General features: G+C 40.4%; 1 protein-coding gene across 3 annotated transcripts in view; it reads right to left on the bottom strand.

The window, feature by feature from the left end:
* Positions 1-24,734, bottom strand: part of AFF3 (AF4/FMR2 family member 3) — a 324,957-nt gene that overhangs the window by 156,430 nt on the left and 143,793 nt on the right. For all 3 annotated transcript variants that reach the window (XR_003532872.1, XM_027674908.1, XM_027674907.1), the window contains exon 4: positions 15,484-15,528. Coding sequence is in view for 2 of the 3 variants with exons in the window: in XM_027674908.1 (XP_027530709.1) it covers positions 15,484-15,528 (45 nt within the window). In the remaining variant the exon portion in view is untranslated. The remainder of the gene's footprint in view (positions 1-15,483; positions 15,529-24,734) is intronic.

Raw genomic sequence — 24,734 nt, forward strand, 5'->3', positions numbered from 1 at the left:
GACTGCTTTTCTAAAAACAGGCAGAATTTTTTAGCATATGGAAAAATCATGTTATTATTAATACATTCCCACATGACTCTACATTTCAATTCCCTTAATTATTTAGTCATTGCTGATTATGTCTTTTCACAATTCATTATCCCATTTCCTGCAACGTGGGCATTTTATTCATTAAGTGTCAAAACGAAGGGCCTGACCTCCAGGAAGATAATCAGGAAATAAGTGGCAGACATAAAAGGTCTGGGTTTCCCTTAAGTGCTCACTTATTTCGGTAACTGTGCCATGTTTTTAGTAAGCGGTGACAGAATTGAAGTGTTGATGGTAATTGCAGAAGGGCGCAGGGCTGCCAGACTGCAGGAGCTCTGTTTTTCCCCACACGTGCCGCTCACGTCAGCCGACGGTTTGTGCTGCGCAGTGACAAGAACGGGGCGGTCTGAGGTGATCGCTCATTGTGTAACAGCACAGACCAACGCTGCCTTTCAAATACTTAGTGCCAGAGGGGCTGGTTGGCACTTCGCTACTCAGATCAACCTCAAGAGTGGGGATTCTGCAAGCTATCTCTGGCCTCAGGTGGCTCCTGCTTCTCAGGAGACTTTCAGGCCACACTGAGTTTTGGGGGTAAACACTGCCCACTCCCTCCTGTTGAAGCTGGACCTCTGGAGAAGCAGTAAAGCCCCAGCCAGCAGCCCAAGAGGCACAGTGAAGGTCACATTTCCAGCCTAAGTGTTAGACCATGGGGCTGGAGAGGGATAGCCTCAGTGTTTCAGGCCAGGACTTATGCTTTTGCTGGGTCAAAAACAGGCCCATGCTGCACCCAGGTGCAGAAGCACATGTTTCTGGACTTCTGCACAAGCCTAGCCTCAGCCACGGATGAGTATATCAGTGTCTTAAAAACTGAATGCTGATGGAAAAGCACCTGCCTGTGTAAGCAGTGCTCCTCACCTTCCTGGCTGCTGAGCCAACCCATTCAAAGCTGAAGTAGCTCAGCAGACAGGTGTGTCCCTTCAGATTTTGAAAGCCAACACTGTAACATGTGAGGAACAGGGATGTGACATCAGCACTCATCATTTCCCTCTGCCATAGATTTTTGTCAAATTCTGTCACATCAGAAATAGCATCATAACACAGTCAAATAACAATTATTCAGTACATACACACAGCGACAATTACAATAACAATGCAAAGATGATTAAATTAGCTGCTGATAACGCCTGGTAATTTTGCAAAGTTGTGACTAAATATTTGCAGTATTTATAATATATAATGCATACATATGGATATCCCCATATGTGTGCATGAATATATATAAATGGCATATACCATGTTTTATTGATGGGGTTTCCATGAGCAAAAATTAATTCGAAAAGCTTAATTTGAAAAGCTTTAATCAACATCACATTAATAGATAGCAGTTTCTTAAATAGCCTCATAGCTAGACAAATACTTTGCCTAATACCATTTCATTTTCTGCCAGCTGCATGTGATTTGCTTTTGATCTGGCACACACTTCGTTATACATTATTAACGAGCCAAACAGCGTGCTCCTGGAGTTAGCATCCTGCCCCTGCTTATTTTTTAACAAATTTTCTCTTTTATTTCATCCCACAGTGATTAACAGTTTCAGCTACTGGTGGTACTGTTTATGACCTGAGTCAGTGACTTCAGATCATCTTAATCTCCAGTTAGGCAGGTTTTAATTTGCTTACAAGTTTTTATTTATAGCAGTATGTTCTCCATTTCATACAACAGCAAAACCAAAACCTGCAAATAGCACTCAATTTCTACTTTTAATGTTTCTGATCAACTTTTATGGGAGAGAAAAGCCCAAGCAACCATGAAACAAACTACAAAGGCAGCCGATACTTATTTTTCAGAACTGTCTCAGTTTTTATCCAGTTGTCTAGAGAGAACCTGTTGCCTTCCAATGTCTCTCTGCAGCCAGATCATTTCTGGTCTGGATTATTCTGTACCCTATGATTGTCTGCAACAGTGCTTTTAGATGACTTGCTTATTAAAGCAGAGTCCTCTGGGGCTTATAAAGTCCTTACCTGCAGAATCCTTATTTGTGGCATGGCTGGCAGAGAAGCAGCTTTGATTCTTCTGTTAATATTACAAATATTTCCAGCTAACTTTAAGATCCATGCTGAAATGGGTGACCTCTTTTCTGTGTCGTTATAGCAGTTTAAAAGACTCTTCTCTTACGCCAAGTGCCAGACCATTATTGTTTTTTATTGTGCTGTAGTTTTGTCTAATATCAGAGGGAAATGATTTGAGGCGAGAGATAAAACAGCAAATGGATTTAGTTATCAAAAACTTTATGGGATCTTAGCTTGCTGCAGGAGTAGTCTGAATAGGTTTTTTGTGAGGATTTGTACTTTTTTCTAAGCAAAAATTGTATACCCATCACAATGCTATCCATCACATGGGCAGGGCCAAGGACTATGGGTTGGAGATCTAAGTCTGCTTAAACAAACATTGAGCAAGTCAGAGACAAGGTGCCCAGCCAGGATGATACAGAATTGAGGTTACAGGGTCAGGATCTGCTGAGCCACTTTCCCAGAGCACTCCCTTTCTGTGGGGTCACTCTATGGAATTCTGCATTTCTAATGCCTACAGATTTTCTCTTTTGATTCCCTTTTGCACCATAATGTAATAAACACCAGACTTTTTTACATGGGAGAAATAAAGGGCAATATCTAAACTTTTGCATAGGGGAGGGCAGAGCAGTGAAGGTCACACGACCAGTTTAAGAGATTTGTAGTTGATTACACAGGCAGGGAAACAACTCTTCACTGCTCTGGGGAGTGAGACAATTGAGATCCTGGTCCTCTGGGATGCAGAAGAGACAGGTAAATGACAGGATCCACCTGCTTCCTCCTGCTGGTCACTTCTCCAATATTGTGCTTGCTTTTGTCTTGTATATATTTTTAACTTAACAATTTTTCCCCTTCATTCACCTGTTCCTATTCCTTAAGTCACACTGTGTATCCCATTATGGCTCCTGAGCTTGTCTCTCTCATTGGTGTGATTTGGATTTCCATGGCTCACTTTGACAGATACTTTTTCATGTTCCTGATCTGTTACCAAAGGCAGATGATCACTGTGGATTCTATGTTTATGTCCTCCAACTATCTTTTAAGCATTGCCAACCAAACAGTTGGTGGGTCAGTCATAACCTCACGATATTATTACTTGTTTCCAGCTTTTTTTCCCTGTTGAAAAGTTTCCTATTCATCATTTCCCAACAACAAACTTTTACCCCTCTTAGCTTTAGTAAAAAAAAAATTAACTGTTGATTTTGGCAAAGAGACTGGGATCCCTCTGTAGTTAGTGAGGAGAGAGGCATCTTGAAAAGACAATTTGTCCCATCCTCTCTCCTGTGGCTAGACAGATTGAATTACTGACGTAGACTAGATACGTATCTTCAGATAGGTGAGATAAAGGTGAGATAAATTCCATCTCAACTCACCGAGTAACATTCACACAGTAAAAAATATTATTTTTAATATTTTAATATATTTTAATATAATTTTAAATAATTTTTAATTATTTTTAATGCTCTCATTTACTCTAGACTTTGGTAAATCTGTATAATTTTACATGTCATGCTTAGAACAATGAGCATGTAAGCAACCTCACTTTCACAAATCTATTAGTAAACTATCAGCTTGTGTAGAACCAGAGAGATGCATAATAAATGTTGTAAGAACAGCTTTAGGCACTGCATATTAATAGCTGTGGTAGGATTGACTTGCAGAGCCTTGGTTCTATGATCAGCAACAAGATAATTAGTAAAATTATCCTACAAATTCATTATCTTGATTCCTTCCACTTGTGCATTTTATTCATTACATATCAAAATGAGGAGCCTTGCCTCCAGACAGATAATCAGAATGTGTCAGACACAAAAGGTCCGAACTTTCTTTAAATACATTTTGGTAGGTGTGACCTTAAATAGTCTCCATAATAGCAAGGAATTTACAGTCACTATTCCAAACAGAAGAAACACTGTAATTTTTCAGAGAAGTGCAGTTGTGCATTTTATAGGCTTTCTCACATCTTAATGACAGATAAATGACATAAACATTGGATAGTTCATGAATGTAATGATTTCTTTCTGGCTTAGTCTGAATTCACCTGCAAAGCTGTGCATTGCTCCTTGCTCTCTCACTACTCAGATCCATGAACCAGCTGAGCTACACTGGGACTCCCTTCAACCCATGCACCCAGGGAATTTGGGGTTGAAACTAGGGTGCAGGAAAGTTGTGTGGGCTGATTTACGTAGGTCTGTTGTCCTTCTGTACAGATAGGACACAACCAGACATGTGAGATCAAAAGTACCTCTTGGCTACCACCAGTTTAGACGGAGTCAGATGGACCAACAGTGCATTCTTACACAAACCATCTCATTTTGCAGATCTATACAACATGTTTCACATTTTAGATCTGCCTAGAGGTTCTTGCATTCCTCCTGCTCAGAACTAATGCAAAGCATTTAGCTGTCAGTGCTGTGTCTGTTTTGCAAGGGGTGCTCAAATTGAGTGTCTCTGACACTGAACTCGGGGCTGGGTGCCTGCTCCTTCAAGGCTCTCACAGGAGTCAGCAAACGAAGTAGGCAGCAGTACAAAGTTGATTCATAGCAGGAGACTGACTTGTTGCACATCGGAAAAATAGTGCAGTGCTTGGCTGGACTGACACTGGATTCAGAAACAGCAACAGAGCAGTGGAGAAACGAGTGGATGTGAGCTGGAGAAGAATGGCTGGGACGGTTGGTGTATGATCAGCTACATTTCCCCTCTTACTTCTGCTGGCTTCAGCACTTGATTCCCCTTATCTTTGTCTCACAGAACGCTCCATTTCCATATACTTTAACACACTTTAAGTTACAGGATTCTTAAAGTGCTTTTATTTTGGGATATGAGCTTTGTAAAAATGCAGCTGCCAAACCAACAATGCTTCAAAATCATTGTTTTGTATTTTAAAGACATCTAAGTTTTCACTTGTAATAATTGATTTTATCATTGCTGCAGGAAAACTCACGTGTAGAGTGAGACGTGGGCTTAAAAATTTAGTAAGAGTGGTATCTTCTGTGAAAAAAATTGAGGAAAGATTGCAATGGATCCTACAATTACGGTAACACCATAACTAGGTACATCTTGCTGGCCACAAATCCTGCATGATTCCCAGGGTGTACTCTGCCTACCAGTACGATAGCTCTTAGCCAAAATACAGGCATTTGAACAGACAGAACAAGATGCAATCATGGATCAGCCCATTTCTGCATGTGTTGAGCTTGCTAGTACTGACAGTATTTAGCTGGCATGACTTTTGAATTATCTTTTGCCAAGTAAAGTGTGTGAGAAAGGACACAGAAACCAAAGACCCCAGGTCTGTGTGCTGAAAAATCCCTCCACTTGTCCATCCAAGCTGTGTGGTTTCTGCTGGTGAAGAGGGACAGAGACGGGGGTAAAAAACCAGACTCCTGTTGGTTTGGTTTGTTTTAAATCAGAACTCACTGAAATTACAAAAAACCAAACCAAACCAAACCAAACACAAGAAAGAAAAAATTCATGAAAGCGTAGATGACAAGATATGGAAAGGTACATACACCACAGAAAAAATAACTGATAAGGAACATCTTTAACAGAAGGGAATGTTTGATGATTTGGGGAATCTGCCTATGTATAATTTATGAATTCCTTATGGCTGTTTTTTACAGTGTAATGCTTTACACTCCATGTGCTAAGAAGGCAAGGAAAAGAAGGTAATGTCTGTCCATGAAAAGGTTGATAGCTAAAGATTATCAGCACCTGAATAGATCTTACCCAAGGAAAACAAAAGGTTAAGGAGCCATGGTTTTTTCCCCCGCCTCTCCAGAGGGGTCTAGGTTTGGATAGTGGAAAATCCCACACAAGAGAAAAAGACAGCAGATATTAATCCTGGGTCTTAAAAAAAATCACTGAGCCTAAGTGATTCCTGTGAGACTCCCAGGGCCCAGAGACAAAGGCAGCTTGTTTAGGAGAAGAGAGCCTGGGGGCAGCTCTCTTCGAAGGGAGACACCAGGGAGGATGAAAGATGCTGCTGCCAGGGAGGGGAGGGAGACAGAAAGCCAGGCTGAGCCTGGAAGACAGGGTGGAAATGTCATCTTCAGATGCAAGGGAGCTGAGGAGTGACAGCAAAAAACGGTGGGGAAATTTAGGTGAGGAAAAGCGTGCGGCTCTGTTATTGCTTTGTCTAGAGATATAGACTGCTTCTACAGCTAACAGAGAAAAGCCCAGCCACCTATTTTTCTAGAAAGACTGAAGAACCTGCAGTGGTCACAGAGTCTGGACAATGTGATGCATACAGCAAATTTGGGTAGCCTGCTTAGGCAAAGGAAAGCCTGCACTCCCCTCATCCCTGTGTGGGCCCACGGATAACAGGATGAGGACTGTCCATCTGCTTGGAAAAAGTCTGAAGTGCCTGAAATGAAAAACCGAGCTCATGTCCCTGTTCCCAGAAAAAAAAATTTCTTCAAGCATCACCTTCTTATACTATGAGGCTATTGCAGCTTTGAGCTTCCCCATCTGATGAACATGAGAGGGAACCAGCTGCTGTGGCAGCAACTATATTTAGCAGTCTATTCTGCTGTTGATGCATATATACCTGGTACCTATTGACTATAACGAGAATTATTCTGACAAACCACAAGGAGAATAGGCCTTTTAGGATTCAGTTCATATTAACGAAATGTCTAAGGAAAATTACCCTCCTTTTGTCCATGCTAAATTATTCCAGCTTTTCATTAAGTTTTTAAGGGTTGGCATTTTTAGCAAAAAATAGTTTTCACTGACAGAAAAAAGCCACCCAGACAAATGAAGAAAATGTTTACTCAATTCAATAGGCATAATTTTCTCTTTTGGTGCTCAATTCAACATCAGGATCTGAAGTCGACAAAGGTTGGATCAGGGTCTACAGTTTTTTTAATTGGGCTCTTCTCATTTACACTAGAGTATGTTGAAAATGCAGCGCTATAGTGATCCATTACATATGCATACATGCAATACCATAAAAATTAATAATGTCTTGAATTTGCTTGGTATTTATTTAGCATTCATGAGTAAATAACAAATAACTTGATAATGTTAATGAAAAGAATCCCGTGGAAAACCCACACAGCTGGAGAGAAACTTTTTTACTGCATGAAGCCCACTTTCTCTCCCACTAAGCTGTTGTCATTACTCTGAATAACTTATTCCCCTTCCAAGGGTAAAGTGACAGGCTTGCAATTTCCATATAAAATTGCATGTTTTTTAACTGAAGTTTGCGTGTCAGCCCTTATACATATGTGTGGCTCTAAGGACAGTCAATATTCTTGGAAATACATATATATTTCATTAAATTAATTCTGTTGGCAAAAATTAGATTTTCAGAAATTGTCAGAAATGTGCTGATTTATCACCATCTTCATCATAATCTGTACAGCGTACTGTTTGGATGACTGACTCAGAATCCCATCATTTAAGGCAACATTAATAATTTGTGCATAAAATAACTCCGTCTTTTCCAAGTACCTCACTTTTGCATCACACCTGATAGCATTTTACTTCCTAAGCTACTAAATCCAAAATAACTCTAAGAATGACACAATGTACCATACACGGTAAATGGCATTTAGCACTAATCACGAAGGACAGATACTATGGCATTTTGGTTGGTGAAAACCTGATCAGTATTCAGCCAGTCTCTCTTAAAGTATCCTATTAACAGCACTGCAGAAAAATGGCTGTGTATGTTCTTGAATTTCCTTCAAAAACAAATTTTACCTTTCACATTTTCAAAGAAAAAACCCAACCCAATATGTCCCAAGAGCAGTGAACTACAATAGCAAAAAGATGCCAGAATTAAAAATGTTAGAGATTTTCAACCACCTTTTTTGCAGTGTGGCTTGTACTGTATTCTCCCAAGTCTTTGAGTTTTTTCACAGAGCCAGAAGAAGCCCAGTGTGCTGTACAGAAAATTAGACTGCATCTCTCCTAACAGTGATGGCCCACAACTGTGTGTATCATTAAATTACTGACACCAGCACGGTTTTGACTGGGGTCAGCTCTTCCAGAGAAAATCCCTGCACGCTCAGGGTCTCTCCCAACAGGCAGCATGGGTGAAGCCACTCTGCTTCATGAGTGGCTGTAAGAGAGTTTAGCTCTTTGGGCATGAGCCATGCAACACCAATTGGCCTCAGGCTAAGAGAACAGTTATTAGTCCATTTTACTTATTAGTACAGACATTGCAGTGGATTATTCTTGAAAGCAATTTAATTTCCTTTTATTAGACTCCTCTTTTCTCCCACAATTTCCTTAAAGTCTTTCTGCCAAGTGAAGCTAACTCATGTGTTGCTCCTTAAGATGATTAAATAAGATTAACAAAAGAGTATTTGTCTCAGCCCCCAGATGAGGAAAGCTGCCTCTCTCAGACATAAACTGGGAGCTCATGCATCCTGGGTCAGATGAAAATGTGACAGTGGTGGAAGAGTCCCCACTGATCATCTCCAGTTGTGGAAAGTCGGGCACCAGAGAGGAATTTCCTAGATATAAGAGAATGTCTATTGAAAATATTTGTGTAGGAGACAGGAAAAGGTGCACGGATGAAGTACATCTGTAATGTCAGCCACTGAAATGTGCATCTTGATCTAATGCAGGTTTTTAGAGACACGATTTACAGTGGGGGTGGCAGCAGGTCTGTCCCTCCTCTACTCTACACCTATCCCTGGAAACATGGCAAAGAAAATGGGAACATTAACTTGGGTGGAAAATGTATCATGTAGCAGCATCTACTTCTATTCTCTGATCGGTTTGGTTCCTTAGTGCCTATTTAATCAAGGAGGAAAGCACTGTCACCATAGGGTATACTGGAGGATGCTGCTGTCATCTCAAGTTACACCTCCCTTGTGACTTCAATTCTTTTTGAGTGAATCTTATCAAAGGGGTAGAATGTAGATTGTTCTCTAAAGGTGGCAACTGAAGGCATCAAATCTCAGGCTCACAGTAGTGTGGATACTTGCTATTGCCCAAATTTTTATTCTTCTTTCATCAGGACTGGTATCACAGATCCTTTCTGGTATTATTATGGTATTAATTCTGTTGGCCTCAGAAGATCAGTAGCAGGGATATACAAAAATGAAGATGACTTTGGCCCTTTGCCATTAATAACAAGGAATCACTTCTCTGTATTGGAACAAGACGGCAATTGTGCCTTTTTTACAGCTTTGTAAAACACTCTAAACAGAGGGAAAATTATTAAGTATTTTACTGTATTATTTTTGCATAGCATGGAGGCTGGGTAATTCATTCTGGATTCTCTCTTGCTTTGTCAAATAACAGAGTGTATACATTCACTACAAAACAGTAATTTTGAAAATTAATTCTACCACATTAGCACTATAGTGTTTCATCGGGTCTTTTATACTGACCTGCCTTTCCCTAACACAAAGCCTTTGCATATCAGCTACTTGAGTTCTAAAAAGAATACGGGTCTCTTTCCTCTGTACCACCCTATTCAATTCAAAACACATCAGATTTTGCTGTATTTGAAAATGTCAGTGCCATCATATTGGTAGCTAATGCCACAGAATGTGCTTCCACGTCCTGCATTAGAACTTGGAAGACTGAAAGACATTACTTTTGACTGAAAGACATTACTTTTGAGACCTTACTTTTGACTAAGTCTTAGTCCCATGTAAGATTTTCTAGCCTGATTTCCTATTTCCACTAAACTATTTATAGTTTTTGCCTTTTCAAGGTGGTATTTTTTCATTGACACCAAGATTTGTTATGTTCAACTTTTAAATATACAGCGTATTTCAAATCTCAGACTCAACTTTGAGACAATATTTTCAACAAAAACAGTGACAGCGGCAAAAATCCAACTATGAAAATTTGGGAAGCAGCTGATGTACAACTGATTTATGGTTGGTTGACATCACCACTGTTAGTAGAGTATTTTAGTGCCATTTTACATGGTGTTCTGTACTTCAGACTCTATATGTTAAGGGCCAGGGAAGCTATGTTTACATGTCTGGGCTTAACATGTTGGCTCTGAAGGTTTATTGACAGTTGAAAACCACAATGTGGGAAATAAAAAGGATGTGCCATTCATGGTGCCCAAGCCAGGACCAGTTACTGCTCAGATGAGGTAACAATAAGTAACAGATCACTAGAAGAGGGACTGTGATGATTTGAGAAAGTCCAAAAAGGGACAAAATCTGTGAAAAGTAAGCAACCTCCCCCCAGCCTTTTGGATGGAGAAAGAGGTAACAGAGAGACCCTGGCTGCAGCAGGGTTAGATCCTGTTTTTATTAATTTTTTTTAATGTTGCTCAAATAAGAAGTACAGTACTTTACATACTCTGATTAGACTCACAGGGTAGAGAGATTGAAGCAAATCATTCATTAAATCCATCACACCTAAAGTGTCATGTTTTCATTAAGTGGATGTCCTGTGGCCATGAGGAGTGACATTTGCAAGGTAATTTGCAAAAGGGTGTTCATCCTCGGACAGGAGGTTCATGGCACCACGGAGAGTTGTCCTTCACTGGGATGGATGTTCACAGCTAGAGTTCTTGTCCTTTCACTGCCTCCCCAGTTGCTTTTTCCATCTTCCTTGAATGAAACTTATCTGTTCTCCACCCCACACCCCATCCTGTCTGCCCACTGCTCCATGCCATTTAAAAGGAGGTAGCTTCTTCTGTTTTAACTGCTGAGCTTGGTTTCTCTCCAGTCCTTTCTCTGCATTCCTGTTGCTCCATCAGCTTCCTACTGTCTCCTCATCCTGCACATGAACACTGCAGGCTAAACACTCAAAGTATGTTGGTCTCTCACCAGCTCAATGACACTTCTCATGTCAACACAAAAAATCCAGGGAACTCACAAAGAACATCTTCAATAATTAAAATCCCAGCTCACCTGTGGGTTTCCTTTCAACAAAGCTACTGCAACTGTAGGAAATCGCAGTTAAGACTGTAAGAATAGCTAGATCAATCTCCAACCACTTACCTTACAAATCAAGAGCTGCCTGCACTCAACACACTCCCTTACTCCTTAAATCCATAGCAAATATACTCAGAATGCATCCAATATTGGTTGCAACAGTTAACTTAGTGGAGAGGCAGGACTCTTGTTGCTCCTGTTTTTGGGAGCTACTACAGCAAAACAAATGTTTACTCCAAACCCCACCAATTGTAACAAAATACACAGTTCCACACACTAATATATTCAAATAGAAATCAGCCAAAATTACTATCATAGAGTCACAGAATGGTTTGGGTTGGAAGCAACCTTAAAATACCTTCTGGTTCCAACCCCCCCTGCCATGGGCAGGGACACCTTCCACTTGACTAGGTTGCTCAGAACTCCATCCAGCACGGCCTCAAATACTTTCAGAAATGGGGCATCCACAGCTTCTCTGGGCAACCTGTTCCAGGCCTCATCGCCCTCAAAGTAAAGAATTTTTTTCTAATATCTAATCTAAACCTAATCTAAATTAATTTTCAGTTTGAATCCATTCCCCTTTGTCCTGTCACTACATGCTCTTGTAAAAAATCCCTCTCCATTTTTCTTATAAGCTCCCTTCAGGCACTGGAAGGCTGCAATTAGGCCATCCCTAACCTGTCTTTTTTCCAGGCTGAACAACCCCAATTCTTTCAGCTCTTCCTCACAGGAGAGGTGCTCCATCCCTCTAATCATCTTGGTGGCATGCCTCTGGACCTTCTCCAACAGGTAGATGTCCTTTCTGTGCTGGGGACCCCAGAACTGAACTAATCTTGCTTAGCAAGCCTGCATTTTAGCAAGGAAGTGAATAGGTTGGCTTTGACCATGTCTCAGGAACTCACATAGGAACTGCTCCATGCACGGTGGCATCAAGGATATTTGTGTAGTCTTAACTTTTATTTTCCACTTCAAAGTTTTCTATCACGTCCTTTACAAACAATGCAAAAGCTTACAAGGAATTGCCTTTTACATCTACTAGCAAGTAATGAGGCTTTTGTCTCATGTTTTGACATAACATCTGTAACTTGGTCTTTGTGGAGTTATTTACACAGAAGGCTCTCTTGGAAGTTTCTCTATCCTCAATATGCGTGCCTGCAGTTGTACAGAGAAGTCACTGCACTTTGAAGAAGTTGATATAAATTAGTGCATGGGGTTAGATGAGGTTCAGGATTCCTGCAGTGATTATAAACTCAGCAGGAGACCTCACAACAGCTCCAATCTTGACAGTGTGACTGTCTTGTTAATCAACCTCCTTCAGGACTGGAAGCGGTTCTGCATTTCAGTTCTTGGGGACTTTCTCTGGAAGCTGCAGTTTTGTGCAGAAGGATCTGTCAGTTTACAAAGTCTACAGAGCTTTGATACATTTGGTAAAAGGCTAGACTTAAGTTGTGGCACCCTGTGTTGCAACAGACAGCAAAAAGACTATAAATTCTTGTTTCAGTTAGTGCAAAATAAGATTTGGTGATTCTAAACCCTGACTAAACTGATTTTGCAGCCCAGGTTCAGATGTTAGCTCCGGCCATGGTGATGTTCTGAAAACAGAGGGTGACAAGATCTGTGCACAAACCAGCACTTGCCTTTTCCCATCTGCTGGGCGGAAGGGAACGCAGAGAAGCAGGCGGAGCAGATCTGGAGTACGCTTTCTACTGCCCTTGGTCTTATGGCTGCCTTGGTCTTGACTGAGGAAACATGGACATGCCACGGAAGTACCTGTTCCTTGGAAAAGCCACATCCTGACTTGTGCAAGGAACACACCACCTAGAAAGAGAGGATGTTTTCTGCTTTGTGTTGTGCAAGAGACAGCTAAAACAGGGTGCAATGTTCCTTAAAAAGATAAATTTTAAGCATCTTCTTCCTTTTGCTGATGCTCCATACAGTAGGACTGGTTCTTCCTATAATAAATACATTTCAGCATGCCAGCTATCTTTTCTTAGGGGAACACAAGTATTGAAGCTCCTGCGGCTTTTGCCTATCTGCCTTCGGGCACCTGTATATATTCCTCCTATATTCTGTCTGAAAAGAAGCTAAATTTTGTCTTTACTATGTAATAGCATCTCCAACAAAAAACACAGAAATGGCATTCCTTATAAACAGTCTGTTTCAGAAAAGCAGAAAATCTGTGTTACAACTTCATGGATCTGTTTGGGACAAAAAGAGGGCATGGGGAGGGCTGGAAAAGTCTGGATGCCAGTAATTTACAAAGTGAATAGCAAAGACTTGTTATTACTGTTGCTGTTTTCACCAATTAGCAGTGACAACCACCACTGCTGATCTGGATGTGTATTTTGAGACTACCTAAGCAGTGCTTTTGTACTACACAGCAGTTTCCTGACAGAAAATCCACTTTTCAGTACAAAAGAGAGCAGATAGATGTATCCGATCTGAGAGAGTACTACAAGGGAAAGTACAAGTGGAGCAGAAATGTGCAGGCATGAGAAACAGTGGTACAGCCCTGACCTCACCACTTGTTTTCCACCACGTTTGGGAAAAAGGAGGCCCTTAAGAAAGGACTGGAAGATAGCTATGGAACTAATTGGGAAGGTCTTCAAGGCTCTTCTCAGATCTCAGGGGAAGCATGGGAGAAACTGATTGATGTAAAACTTAGCAATATTTTGACAGGGGCTGGTATCACTGGGTAAGCAAAAGTGAGATCTAACATGCTAGCATGGACTGGTAGACTTGAGTCCTCAAAATCAGAGACAAATAGCTGTACTTGATGTGATAGAGAAGGAGATTGGTGAGATGTAAAGACAAATGTTTTTGGGCAAGATGTCAAGCTAGGAAAATGATCTGCGCAGCAGCACGAATGGAGGTAGGTAACATTGCATTTGTCAAAAACAAGGGAAGGATGCTGCAGCAATCAAAGTGTGTAATGAGAATTTTGGACCTGAGACTTATACCCTTATGAATATAAAGCTTCAGGTAGAAATGCTATATATAGAGTAACAGCCTACAAGATTTATGTTTAATTTTAGACACAGAGACATGAGGGAATTTCAGAATAGTAAGTGATATTTAGGTTGCAGACCTGGAAGATAAGCAGATTGGAGAGGCTGCCCATCATCAAGCTTGACAAAAATATTTCTTGAGGAACATGCCAAAGGGAAAAAAAGAGAAAGCAGCAGCTGTGTTCACAGGTTTGGAGATACACCTTACCATCTCTAGTCATATAGTGCATTTTTCTTCTCAGCTGGGGTCTCTTACATATCCATCTTTCTCTGTGTGGAAGCAATTGTGTCTCCTCTACATTTTTCCTAATTGCATGACACAAATTGCAGAACCTAAAGTCAGCTTCTCTGACTTTTAATTTTAAAAGCCTTGCCTAAAAAAGAGGTGTCTGAACCTCATATCACATCATGAATTCATGATATCTGCTACTAATGTGTGACAAACAAGCAGGACTGTGGCTAAGGCTTGTGGAATATATGTTTCAGTCTTACAAAAGCCTATTTTGTAAATGTTAGCTAAGCAAAAACTCTGCCAGTGAAGCCATAAGCAATATATCATCATCAACTGTCAATAAACTCTTTGTCCAGCTTAAGAATTAAACACTGCATTTAAGATATTGAGGGAGAATGGAGAAATGCCTTTAGAAACAACAGGCGTAATCCACTACTAATCTCTAAACCAAATATTTATAGCCCTGTAGTTTATAAATTGTCAGAAATATTGGGTAGTTGATATCCAAGAGGTGGAAGTGCAGACAGTAATAGGGAGGTTTTATCATTCCATCTACCTTCCTTTGTGTTTCAATCATTATTAGATCAGATTTATAAGCATTGTGAATTACTGAATGATGCTTTTTGAAAAAGAACCAAAAACCCCATGAGTTAAAATATATGGAAAAGTTTCACTGTTTGGAAATTTGTCTGCCACAGAAAATAATCACTATCAAAGTTGATTCAAGCCAAGACATGTCTGGATCTATGTTAATTTACTCCATGAAAATAAACTAGAAATTACTAAGATAAAAGAAATAATAATGAAATATGGAAATAAGTATGGATTTTGCACATTGTCATTATATAATGGACATAATGAACATAATGACATTACATAATTAAATCCAGGTGGAAAATGACCTTCCTAGACCTCCCTTCAAAATTAAGATTTTTGACAGTCATGATTAATGGAAACATGCACTTTGCATGGTTTGTAAACCTGAAACATCATTGTACATTTCAGTTTATAATTTATCCCATTATCTGCTTCTCCATGCATGAAGGTCAGCTGTACTGGCATAAAGTAGCAGTGAAATCTACAGGCTTTGAAATGTTGTTCTCACAGATTTTTCAATTATTTTCCATGAGAAAATAATTTTGCCTACTTTTTTCTTAGAAAGATGACAATCTAAAAGAGCAATAGTTTAACAGCAGTAATTGCAATATTCTTGTTATTCTCTTGGTTTTTCAGAGTAAACAAAATGGAACTGGAAAAATGTAGTTTTTAAGGATTCCTACCCGTAATATTTCTTCAATGCAGCTGTTATCTCCTGTTCCACTGTCCTGTAAACAAAATGAGAAAACAGTTTGTTTATATTTTTAAAAGAAATAACAAATAGGTCTGAGGACATGGTTGTCACATGAAATATATTCCACCCTCTACTGCAGTTTCAAAATGAGGCCAAGTCCTTCCAGCATCTGAAAAGTTGCACTGCTTAAAATTCTCAAATTATTCCCCATCAGCACAACAGGAAGATGCAATATTTGCAGTTTACATATGATTGCAACATATTTTATAAATTCATAGGATTTTGTTTACACCATTTTTGGGTGCGATTCCTGTTGTTTTGGCTCTACTGCATATGAGTAAGCAGAAGCAAAGCAGTTATTGCATGTATAAGGTTTCAATATGAGGATTTATTTATATCAAGCAAATAACATCTCTCCACATTCTTTGTGAAGGAAAGACTCTGCAGTGACACTGCCTATGTGAAGTCTGACCATGTATAGGGTAGCGGCACCTATGCTGTTGAGGGGAGACCTGCAGAGATTACAGCACAGGCAGCAACACTGAGCTTGAGCACAGCTGTCCTAAGGAACTACCATTTCCCAAAATGCCAGCCTTAAACCCACCTGTACATTGTGGGTCTGAGGGTGCAGACAAATTTGGCTCTCCCAAATTTGGCTCACTCCAGAGCCCCTCTGGAGAGAGGAACTGAGAGATTTGGCAGAGCAGCTATCCTCCCACAGGAACCATCCAGCCAGCACCTAACCTACATGCTCAGCTTAGTTGTTTGTCAGGACCCAAACTTTTGCCAGCAAGGACAAGGAAGTGTGAGACACCAGCCTCCAATAATTATGCCCTCCCCTCCCTCCTGCCTGCCCTCTGCCCAGTTTGCTTGCGCTGCCCAACACAACTGGCAAGAGAGGGCATACCTTGGATGTGATACTGATGCTGAGGGGATGCCTGTCTCTTGCAGCTCTCCACAAGACACATGTGGCTGCTGCATCAAGCAAGTTTTCTGGGGATTTACTTCACCACATTAAACTCCCTGACAATTCCCCAAAGAAAGGTTTTCTTCCTTTTGCAGAACAGAACTAACTCAGGAGGCAGGGGACTGGGGCTTGAGGTCTTCCCGTGTGGGAGGAGGGGACAGAAAGAAAGCCCAACCTGATTAATTACTGTCCCCAAAGAACGAGCAGAGAGGTGAGCTTGGTCTTCTCTCATTTTCAAAAAACACCTGGATGTTCTGAATTTTCAGGTGCCCACCTGGAGAAATATCAAAGCAATCTGATTTTCCAAACTGCTGAACTCTTCTCATCTGGAAATCAGACTTCTCTATGACATGTGTATTTATGCACCCAAAAATGGGACTTTCAAAAATGAACACCTCTGTGCCTACTGGCACCAAATGATCCCACTAGTCAGTTTGTGCAAATCCTGCTCCTAGACACCTTCACCACCACTCCCCAGCCTGAGCTGAGCAACTGAGGAGGTCTGCTTGCAGCAGACCTGAGGTTACAGCTTGCAGCCCACCAATTGTAACCAAGGGCAGGAGAACGGCAGCCACGCATATGCATGGGAATAGTTTCTGTTTTTAAATTTTTTGTGGGTATTTTTTAACACTTATTCATAGAAAGTCCTAAGTACTTCGTTGTCTTTTCACTCCTGCTAAATCTTTGCTGAATATGGCCCTTGACTGTTAAACAAATGAATCACATTAACTCTTTTTTGTGCAACACAAGTCCATCAGCTTTACAGTTCACCATGAATTACATTGCTGATTTCAAAGGCAAAGGAACTAAGCATGCAATAAAGTCAGCCTTTGGAGAATTACTCATATCTGATGTATAGATGCAGAAGAGAAGCTGCAGCCTGAGCAGATAGCCCTGTTCAGACCTCAGTCCTGTCCCTGAGGAGCTGCATAGCACCACGTGCAACCTTCCTGCTACTGGAGCAGGGGGACAGTGTTCATGTTGCCAGTGAACCTAACAAGATGGACAGAAACACGATGATCTTTGGATATTTAATAATTTTAAAATTCATACTAGATAATTGCTATTTCTCTCCTCTCTTTTTTCCCTTTCTGTCCCCAAATCCCCTTCTATTAATTTTTTATTCCACTAACAACGTTACATTCTCTATTCAAGTCCATTGCCATTTTACAGAAGGAGGGATTAGATGACTTACCATCTTATGCTGTATACAATGCATTGAACATACAATAAAATAATGATCTCTATTTCTGTGTGAGGACAAAACTACTGAAGGTAAATTTGGCAACACGCTATTTCAGACTAGGTTTAGAAACAAGCCTCTGTTACAAAATTAAGTAACTCTCCTAGAAGTGTAATTAAATAAGTCTTCAAATACTCATCAGCAAGAAATTTTGCTTTCTATTACCACAGAACTAAAACTTTAGCTATTCTTCCTAGCCTATCATCTCTCTGGGCAGGAAGTAAAACACTTTTCACATCTCTCCCTCAATATCCTCACACAGCCTTTCAAAAGATGAAAAATGAGCTGGAAACACAAAACCAAAGATAAGATACGCATGACTGAAACATTATTTGGAAAAAAACCCCTAAACTTCTACATTTTCCTCTTTGTTCTTCATCTTTTGAGTGCCAAATATAAATTTTTTAATTTATTTTTGCTTTGAACACTTGTAAGGATCCTAAATTTACTGTTGATATCAAACTTTCTAGAAAAAGGTCAAAGCAGTTAAGAGACCATGCTTTACACATATCAAGCAACTTCAATTTGATATGGCCTGGGGCCATTGTTGGGGGTTTTTTGTCATGATATCATATAGCACAATGTAGAATGTTATTGTGGGACCTAAGGTATGTCTGAAAAGTGTCTGTAGATGTTGGCATGGAAAAAACTCCCCATTCTCACCTTAAAAGCTCTTCCCCGCTACATCTCTAGTCACATTACAGAGAAATACACACTGCCCGGGAATCTGGCAACCTGAATTAAACTTTGTGGCCATAGTTTAATTAAGAAAATTAAACAAAAGTTGGAAAATGTTTCTTGAAATCTGAATTAAAAGAAGAGATTGTAATAACTGCAGGGAACAAGCACCACAGAGCACTTGATGTGCTATTTGCTTCAGTGAGCTTGCCTGATCCAAAGGCTATTGCGTCAGTGCTGGCTGTGTGACGTGAGGCTTCTGTTGGCAGTGCTGGCAGGCTGTGCAAGGCAGTCCCATCCAACTCTCAACAGCCACAGCACACTTGTACAATAAATGTTTTAGTTACTTTAAAAAAATGTAAAATCAAAACAAGATAAAGATTTTGAGGCTGCTGTTGCCAACTAAGCTAAGCAGCTACTCCCGTGTATTTATTCTGACACTGATGAACCCGTCTCATTTGTTTCCCTTTGTGTTTTGCAATCTGTCATAACAAACTTGCCTCACTGAACCTCCAGTGGACCATCAGCAAAATAGTGGCAAGTCTTGGGGAGCTGTCAGGGGAAGTGGGCTCCGGTCTCTTCCCCCTCCGATGATGCTGTGCCCATTACCTCTGTCCCTCAGTCAGTACGGCCTGGGACACCAAACATCTGCAAACATGGGTGGCTGGCGTGCAGGCTGGATGTGAGGAGCTGCTGCTGAGGATGACAGCAGTGGCTGCTGAAGAAATAGCCGGGAGCATCGCACTGCTGATAACTCGAGCAGCTAATTACCATGCAAAGCACAGAGAACTGTAAGAAACAAGGCTGACTAAAGGCTACATAGAATTCTTGGGAAACAGGATGTCATTTCAAAAAAAGCTACCTCTGTACAAATTTTATTTCAGAGCATTACTTTTTCTTCCCTTACCAAGAGCTTTCACATGGAGATATATAAGGAAACCTCTCTGAAAGGAATTGCCTATCTTGTGATACTTTTCCCTCCTTTCAAATCTTTGTGTTAGGGAAAGAAAGAAAAATCTTCTGCAAGTATCTATTTCCATTTTAGCCTAAGAGATTTTTATGATGCAAGCTTTTGGTGCTTTTATTATTTGGACTGTACTAGGTGTTTTTACAAAGTATCCAAAAGTTATTGGATTTTTGTCTCCAGTATCAGTTAGGCATGATTATAATCTCCAGAAGCCTGAGGTACATACTCATTCTCTTCCACTCACAGTGGGAGCCAGGCTGGCTGTGTCGGTGCTTGAACACCATCGGCAACCATCGGCATGACAGCGGCCAGCACTTTGGGTGCCACCTCTGCCCCAAGAGCAGCTCTCGTCCCTGCTGCACAGGCACAGCACAGCATTGCTCCTGCAGGGCTGCGGAATTTCCCCCCCCGAGCTTAAAGGGAAGCTTCATGCAGTGAACGTCGGCAGCCAATAACCCAAATCCATGGTGATACAAAATTGGGAAAAAAGGGGGAAAAAAGCCCATATTGATGGACCTTGATCTGAAAGCATATTAGAAATGCTTCTTTGCCAGGCAAGACACACAAACACATGCACATATGTATATATAACATTTTCTATACAATGCATTTGCTAGAAAGGAATTTCCAGTATGAGGAAGATAAATAAACTCCTTATCTTTCTACTTATTCATACGTGCAGCTTCTGCCTGTTGGGTTGTGGAGAACCATTATGCTCACCAAAGTTTCCCTTTGATTATTTCTCTAAAGAGACCGTAACACCTTCAAGTTGTGGAATAAAATGTTGGAATTTAAGTTTCATGCATGAGATCAGAGATTTGACTTGTGGGGATTCTGTAGAAATACAGTCAGGCTGTATAAAGGAATTTTTTGGGAGGTGTCATTTGCAGATGTCCAGGAAGAGTTTTTAAGACATTCAGAGCTTAACTTGTTGATTTCCTTACATGTGCTACATCCTCCAAAATGTTCTTTATGAAGTGGTAGTGCTGAACTCGCACAGGTTTAGCACAAAGTCCTGAAAAGGCAGGGCTTTGAACCCCAGGAAAGGTTAAGGTTTAAATTGAAGCTGGTTAAAAGAACAGATCTCAACCTGGTTAAAATCTTACCTTTCTGTCCCTCACAAAATGCACACTTTTTGCAACATGTTTTCATTCTGAATTGGGGGGTGGAGGAGCAGGCACCTCCATGTAAATTTTATTCCATTGGCTGTGTTCCCATTCAAAATGTAATTGTGTGACATCATTCCCTTAAAAACCAAATTTTAAGCAGCATTCTTCAATTCAGTTGAGAAATCAAAGTTTGATCAGATCAAAATACTTCAATGATAAATGTTAAGAAATACAAATATAATTTGAAGTCACAGAATAAGATATGGTCTAAATCAAGAGGATATTAAACCAAAATATAAAAATGTTTCTTTCCAAATTAGGTGATTTTTCACTTTAAGAAAAAATTTTCTTCAAAAAAGAATGAAAATGGGTTTGGTTAAAATCAACATAGATGCAGACATTTTTAGTTTTGATAACCTGGAACATCTCATAGGAAAAGGATGGAATAGAAAAGACCTTTGACCAGAACAGAATTAAAAATGGCATTTATCCTTTCCCATTGCCCCCCCTAACAAGAATGGCATTTCCATCTTGATGGGTGATGTGAGAACTACCAGCAACGTTTCCATCTTTAAGAGGGCTGGACTTCAGTGAGCCATAGCATACTGCAGTCACCCTCATTTCACCAGCTGGCATTAGCAATGATTGTGCCTTAAATGCAGAAGACTCCTCATTTCTCCCTGAGGATGCAGGCAAGCAGGGCTCCGTTTTGTAGGGTTACACCAAGAAAACAGACATGAAGCGAGAGCTCAGGAAGCTTGATTTTCTGTTGTTACTGATATTTGAAAGCTTTACTTTGCACTCATGCTTTGTCTTACTACTAATTGTAGTGCCAATGGCCATGGTCTGTTTATACAGTAGTTTTCTCCTGCACTTTGCATTGCTGCAAGTAGGACCTGTTTCACTTTTACTATGAGGAACTACTGACACTTTAGACACAGAGAAGTGCAGGAGGGAGATGAGAAAGAACAGCTGAAGTCTCCTGAAGGTCTGTGTCAGAAAGTGTTGCACTAATTAAAGTTATTAAATCCATCTAATTTGCAGTGAATGTTAATAAACTGTTACCTTTAATAAACCCATCTCTTTCGAAATGAAGCCTTCATATTTATTATGGGGATTATTTTTTCTACCAAGGGATCTTGCAACACTGTTCTTGGTTCAAAAGGGAAGAGGAGTAAGTTTAACAAAGATTTTATTTCAGGAAAAAAATTAATAAAGAGCAAATTATGAATGTCACCTAGCTTTGGTTTAATGAAAGTATCTGGCTGTATTAACTGGGAGCCTCACTGCAACTGGAATACCATGATGCCTGTCTTGTACTAGGAACAAGAAGATGTTTTGGCTAATCAAAGAAGATGAATCCAAAATTCTCTGTCGACAGAGAGAAATGCCAAATGATCCAACAGATTTGCCATGCACACTAGAAAAGAGAAGCTAATTGGACAAGAGCACATTTTGCTCTTGATAAATGACACACACAGTGCAGCATGCTCAGCAGCTCCCCCACAGCCGCGGCAGGACAGCAGCTTTTGGAGAGCAAGACCCTCCAGAAGGAAGTTCATAAAGGAGAGGAGATCATAAAGCCATAATCCAGAGTACCACAAGCCTTAGGCTGTGCTGGCCCTTTATGTAGACCTGAGGTTCAGGCTGGTGTCTAATTGAAGATGGATTTACTGTGGATGTGAAAGGAAAGGCATTCACCATATTGCAGTTTTTTTAAAATAGTAGGGAAATTACGTTAAGAGTGTAACTCCGCCAATGCATACCCATGGCCTGTCCCAGACCTTGAGGCACCTCCTGGTCATGTAGCACCTGACCTGAACTAAGTGTAGGAAACCCAGGGTCACAAAGTGAAGAGATGCTGAAGAGCCGCTGTCTGGATGGCTGCTGGGAGCTTCACTAGAGCTTAGACACCTATAGCCCAGCTTGGAGGGGATTTAGAAGAACTGGGTCAAGTCATGTGTTGAGAGGTCATCTCTGATGAGATGGTCTGACTCCAAGTCTCAGTGCCCACACAACAAAAAAATCAAGATAATTAAAGGCCAAGAACCCTTCTTAACCCTCTCCACCCTCTCCACCTCTAAGGGCCACTGAACAATCAATGACTGGAGCTGCACCTGTAACATTTCATCTAGTAACAAATGATTGGGAGCCTCAAATGAAACCTACTGGCACAACAGTGGAGTGATTTTACAGGCTTTTACATTATATTAATAAAAATAAAATTCCAAACATGCCAGAATTACACAGAGACCCAGAACAATAAAAGGGAGGGGTAATGGAAAAGAACTGCATTGTTATATTAATAAAATATAACGGTTTTATTGTTACTGGGAAAGATTGATTGTATCAAATCAATACCATGTCACAGCATATTAATATTTTTCTTCACTAATTAAAAAACAGGGTCTGATGTGATTACACTCTCTTACTACTCATGTGAAAAATATAATGGGTTGGTAATAATGAAGATTGCAACTTGCACTTTTACTTCTTGTCACATACTTCATCCTGGGATGTGCTAAGTGACCTGTGCTTTCAGTAAAGCCAACAGGAGCTGAAGGTAACTGACAGATCTGAAAATGCTGTCAACGACCCCCTGAATGGACTCCACAACCGCTTCTTGCCACCCAAAAATTAGAAAAAGCCAGTACTGTATGCATGCTCTGAACATATCGAGTAACCGCTGCTTGACACAGTGGTCTGTTTGTTGGAAACTTTCCATTATAGACACCAGAGTCTTCTGGTTTTGCAGCAAGAAAGGTTCCTTAGTGGAGATACGGGCTCCCCTCAGCCCATGCAGTCCTCCAGCAGCCACCCAAGGACTCTGCCCTAGGACCAAGAGATATCAACTTTTCTCCCCATTAGATGCCCGTCCTCCTTGCTGCACAGATGGCCAATTAGTGTCAACTGGAATGCCGTGTTTTTAGTGATGTGGACATTTGTTTGCTAGGACCTGGACTGAGAGCAATCAATTGCATTTAATATATTGTCTGTGTTTGTTTGGGGAGGATATATAACATCTGCATAGCAGCAACAGTTGGAAAAATAAGTATTATGGAAGTGTTAATATTTTTGTGAATGTTAATGTGAATTTAGCATCAGCTAGTATAATACTCAATAAATTAAATGGATTATTTTGCCAAGAGATCCTTTAAAAGTGCTAATTAACAATAAATCAATAAAAACTATTCAGCATGAAAATCAATTACATCCCTGTTTACATTATTTAACTACAAACATTTCTGTTTTGTCTGCTTGTAATTAGCAAGCTATAAAAGATGCCATAAATAGGCACATAATGAGAGGAACTGTTTATAAATGATAATTGGTATTCGTTCCCACTGAGTTAAAGGGTATGTGATTACAAACCGTTGTGCAGAAAGGGTTAAACCTCTTACAGATAGAATGTTTTACAGTACACAACTCTGCAGAAATCTCTCCCACAAAAGGCCCCCGATGGAAGAAAGCCCCTGTACATGAGTGTTGATGGAAAGAGTAACATCTACCAGGTGTTCCTTAAAGCATATTTACATGCATTTAGAAACAGCTCATGGGAAAAAAAAAAATCTACCCTTTGGGCAGTGGTGGAGGGAAAAAGAAATGGAACTTGGCACAAGGAATTCAATATTAATGAAACATAATCATACAAAAACCCTATAAAGTCTAAAGGGAAGATATTAACACTGAAATGCTACTAAAAATCTGGGTGACGATCCTGTTAACAAAGCTGAGGACAGGACAAAGGACACAGGGGTGCTTTCTGTCATGATTGGTAACAAAGACACTACTCTACCCCATACCTCCCTCAAAGATTAGGGCCAAAGGCTTTCACAGAGGGCTAAAAGAGGATTACAGGATCTTCAAGTGGCAGCCAAGAGCCCAAAACACTGAGCAGCAACCTGTGTCTCCAGAAGGTAACACTGGATTATTTCTCATAACAGGCTGCTACACAGAGACGAAAAAATTTCCTGGGGAGAAACAAACTCTCATTAATCCCTACTGCTGAAAGTGGTCTTCTGAATTTTAGAGACTGACACATGATCTAAACCTACATGGTAAAAAAAAACATGATCTGGAGACCAGAGCAACATTTGGCTTTCTGCTAAAGCCTTTCGCTAGTCGAAGGATGTCACCAGCATCTGACGGTTTTGGCTTTGACAGTGTCTCCTCCCCAGCAAAATAAACCTCAATCTTTCACTATAACTGCTTTCATGAGGGCAACAAGCATCAAGAACCCTTGACAGAGCAGGTCTGAAGCACAGGCAGAGCCGAG

This window comes from Neopelma chrysocephalum, unplaced genomic scaffold, assembly GCF_003984885.1.
Source record: "Neopelma chrysocephalum unplaced genomic scaffold, ASM398488v2 Primary Assembly neopelma1_25, whole genome shotgun sequence".
Taxonomy (NCBI): Eukaryota; Metazoa; Chordata; class Aves; order Passeriformes; family Pipridae; genus Neopelma; species Neopelma chrysocephalum.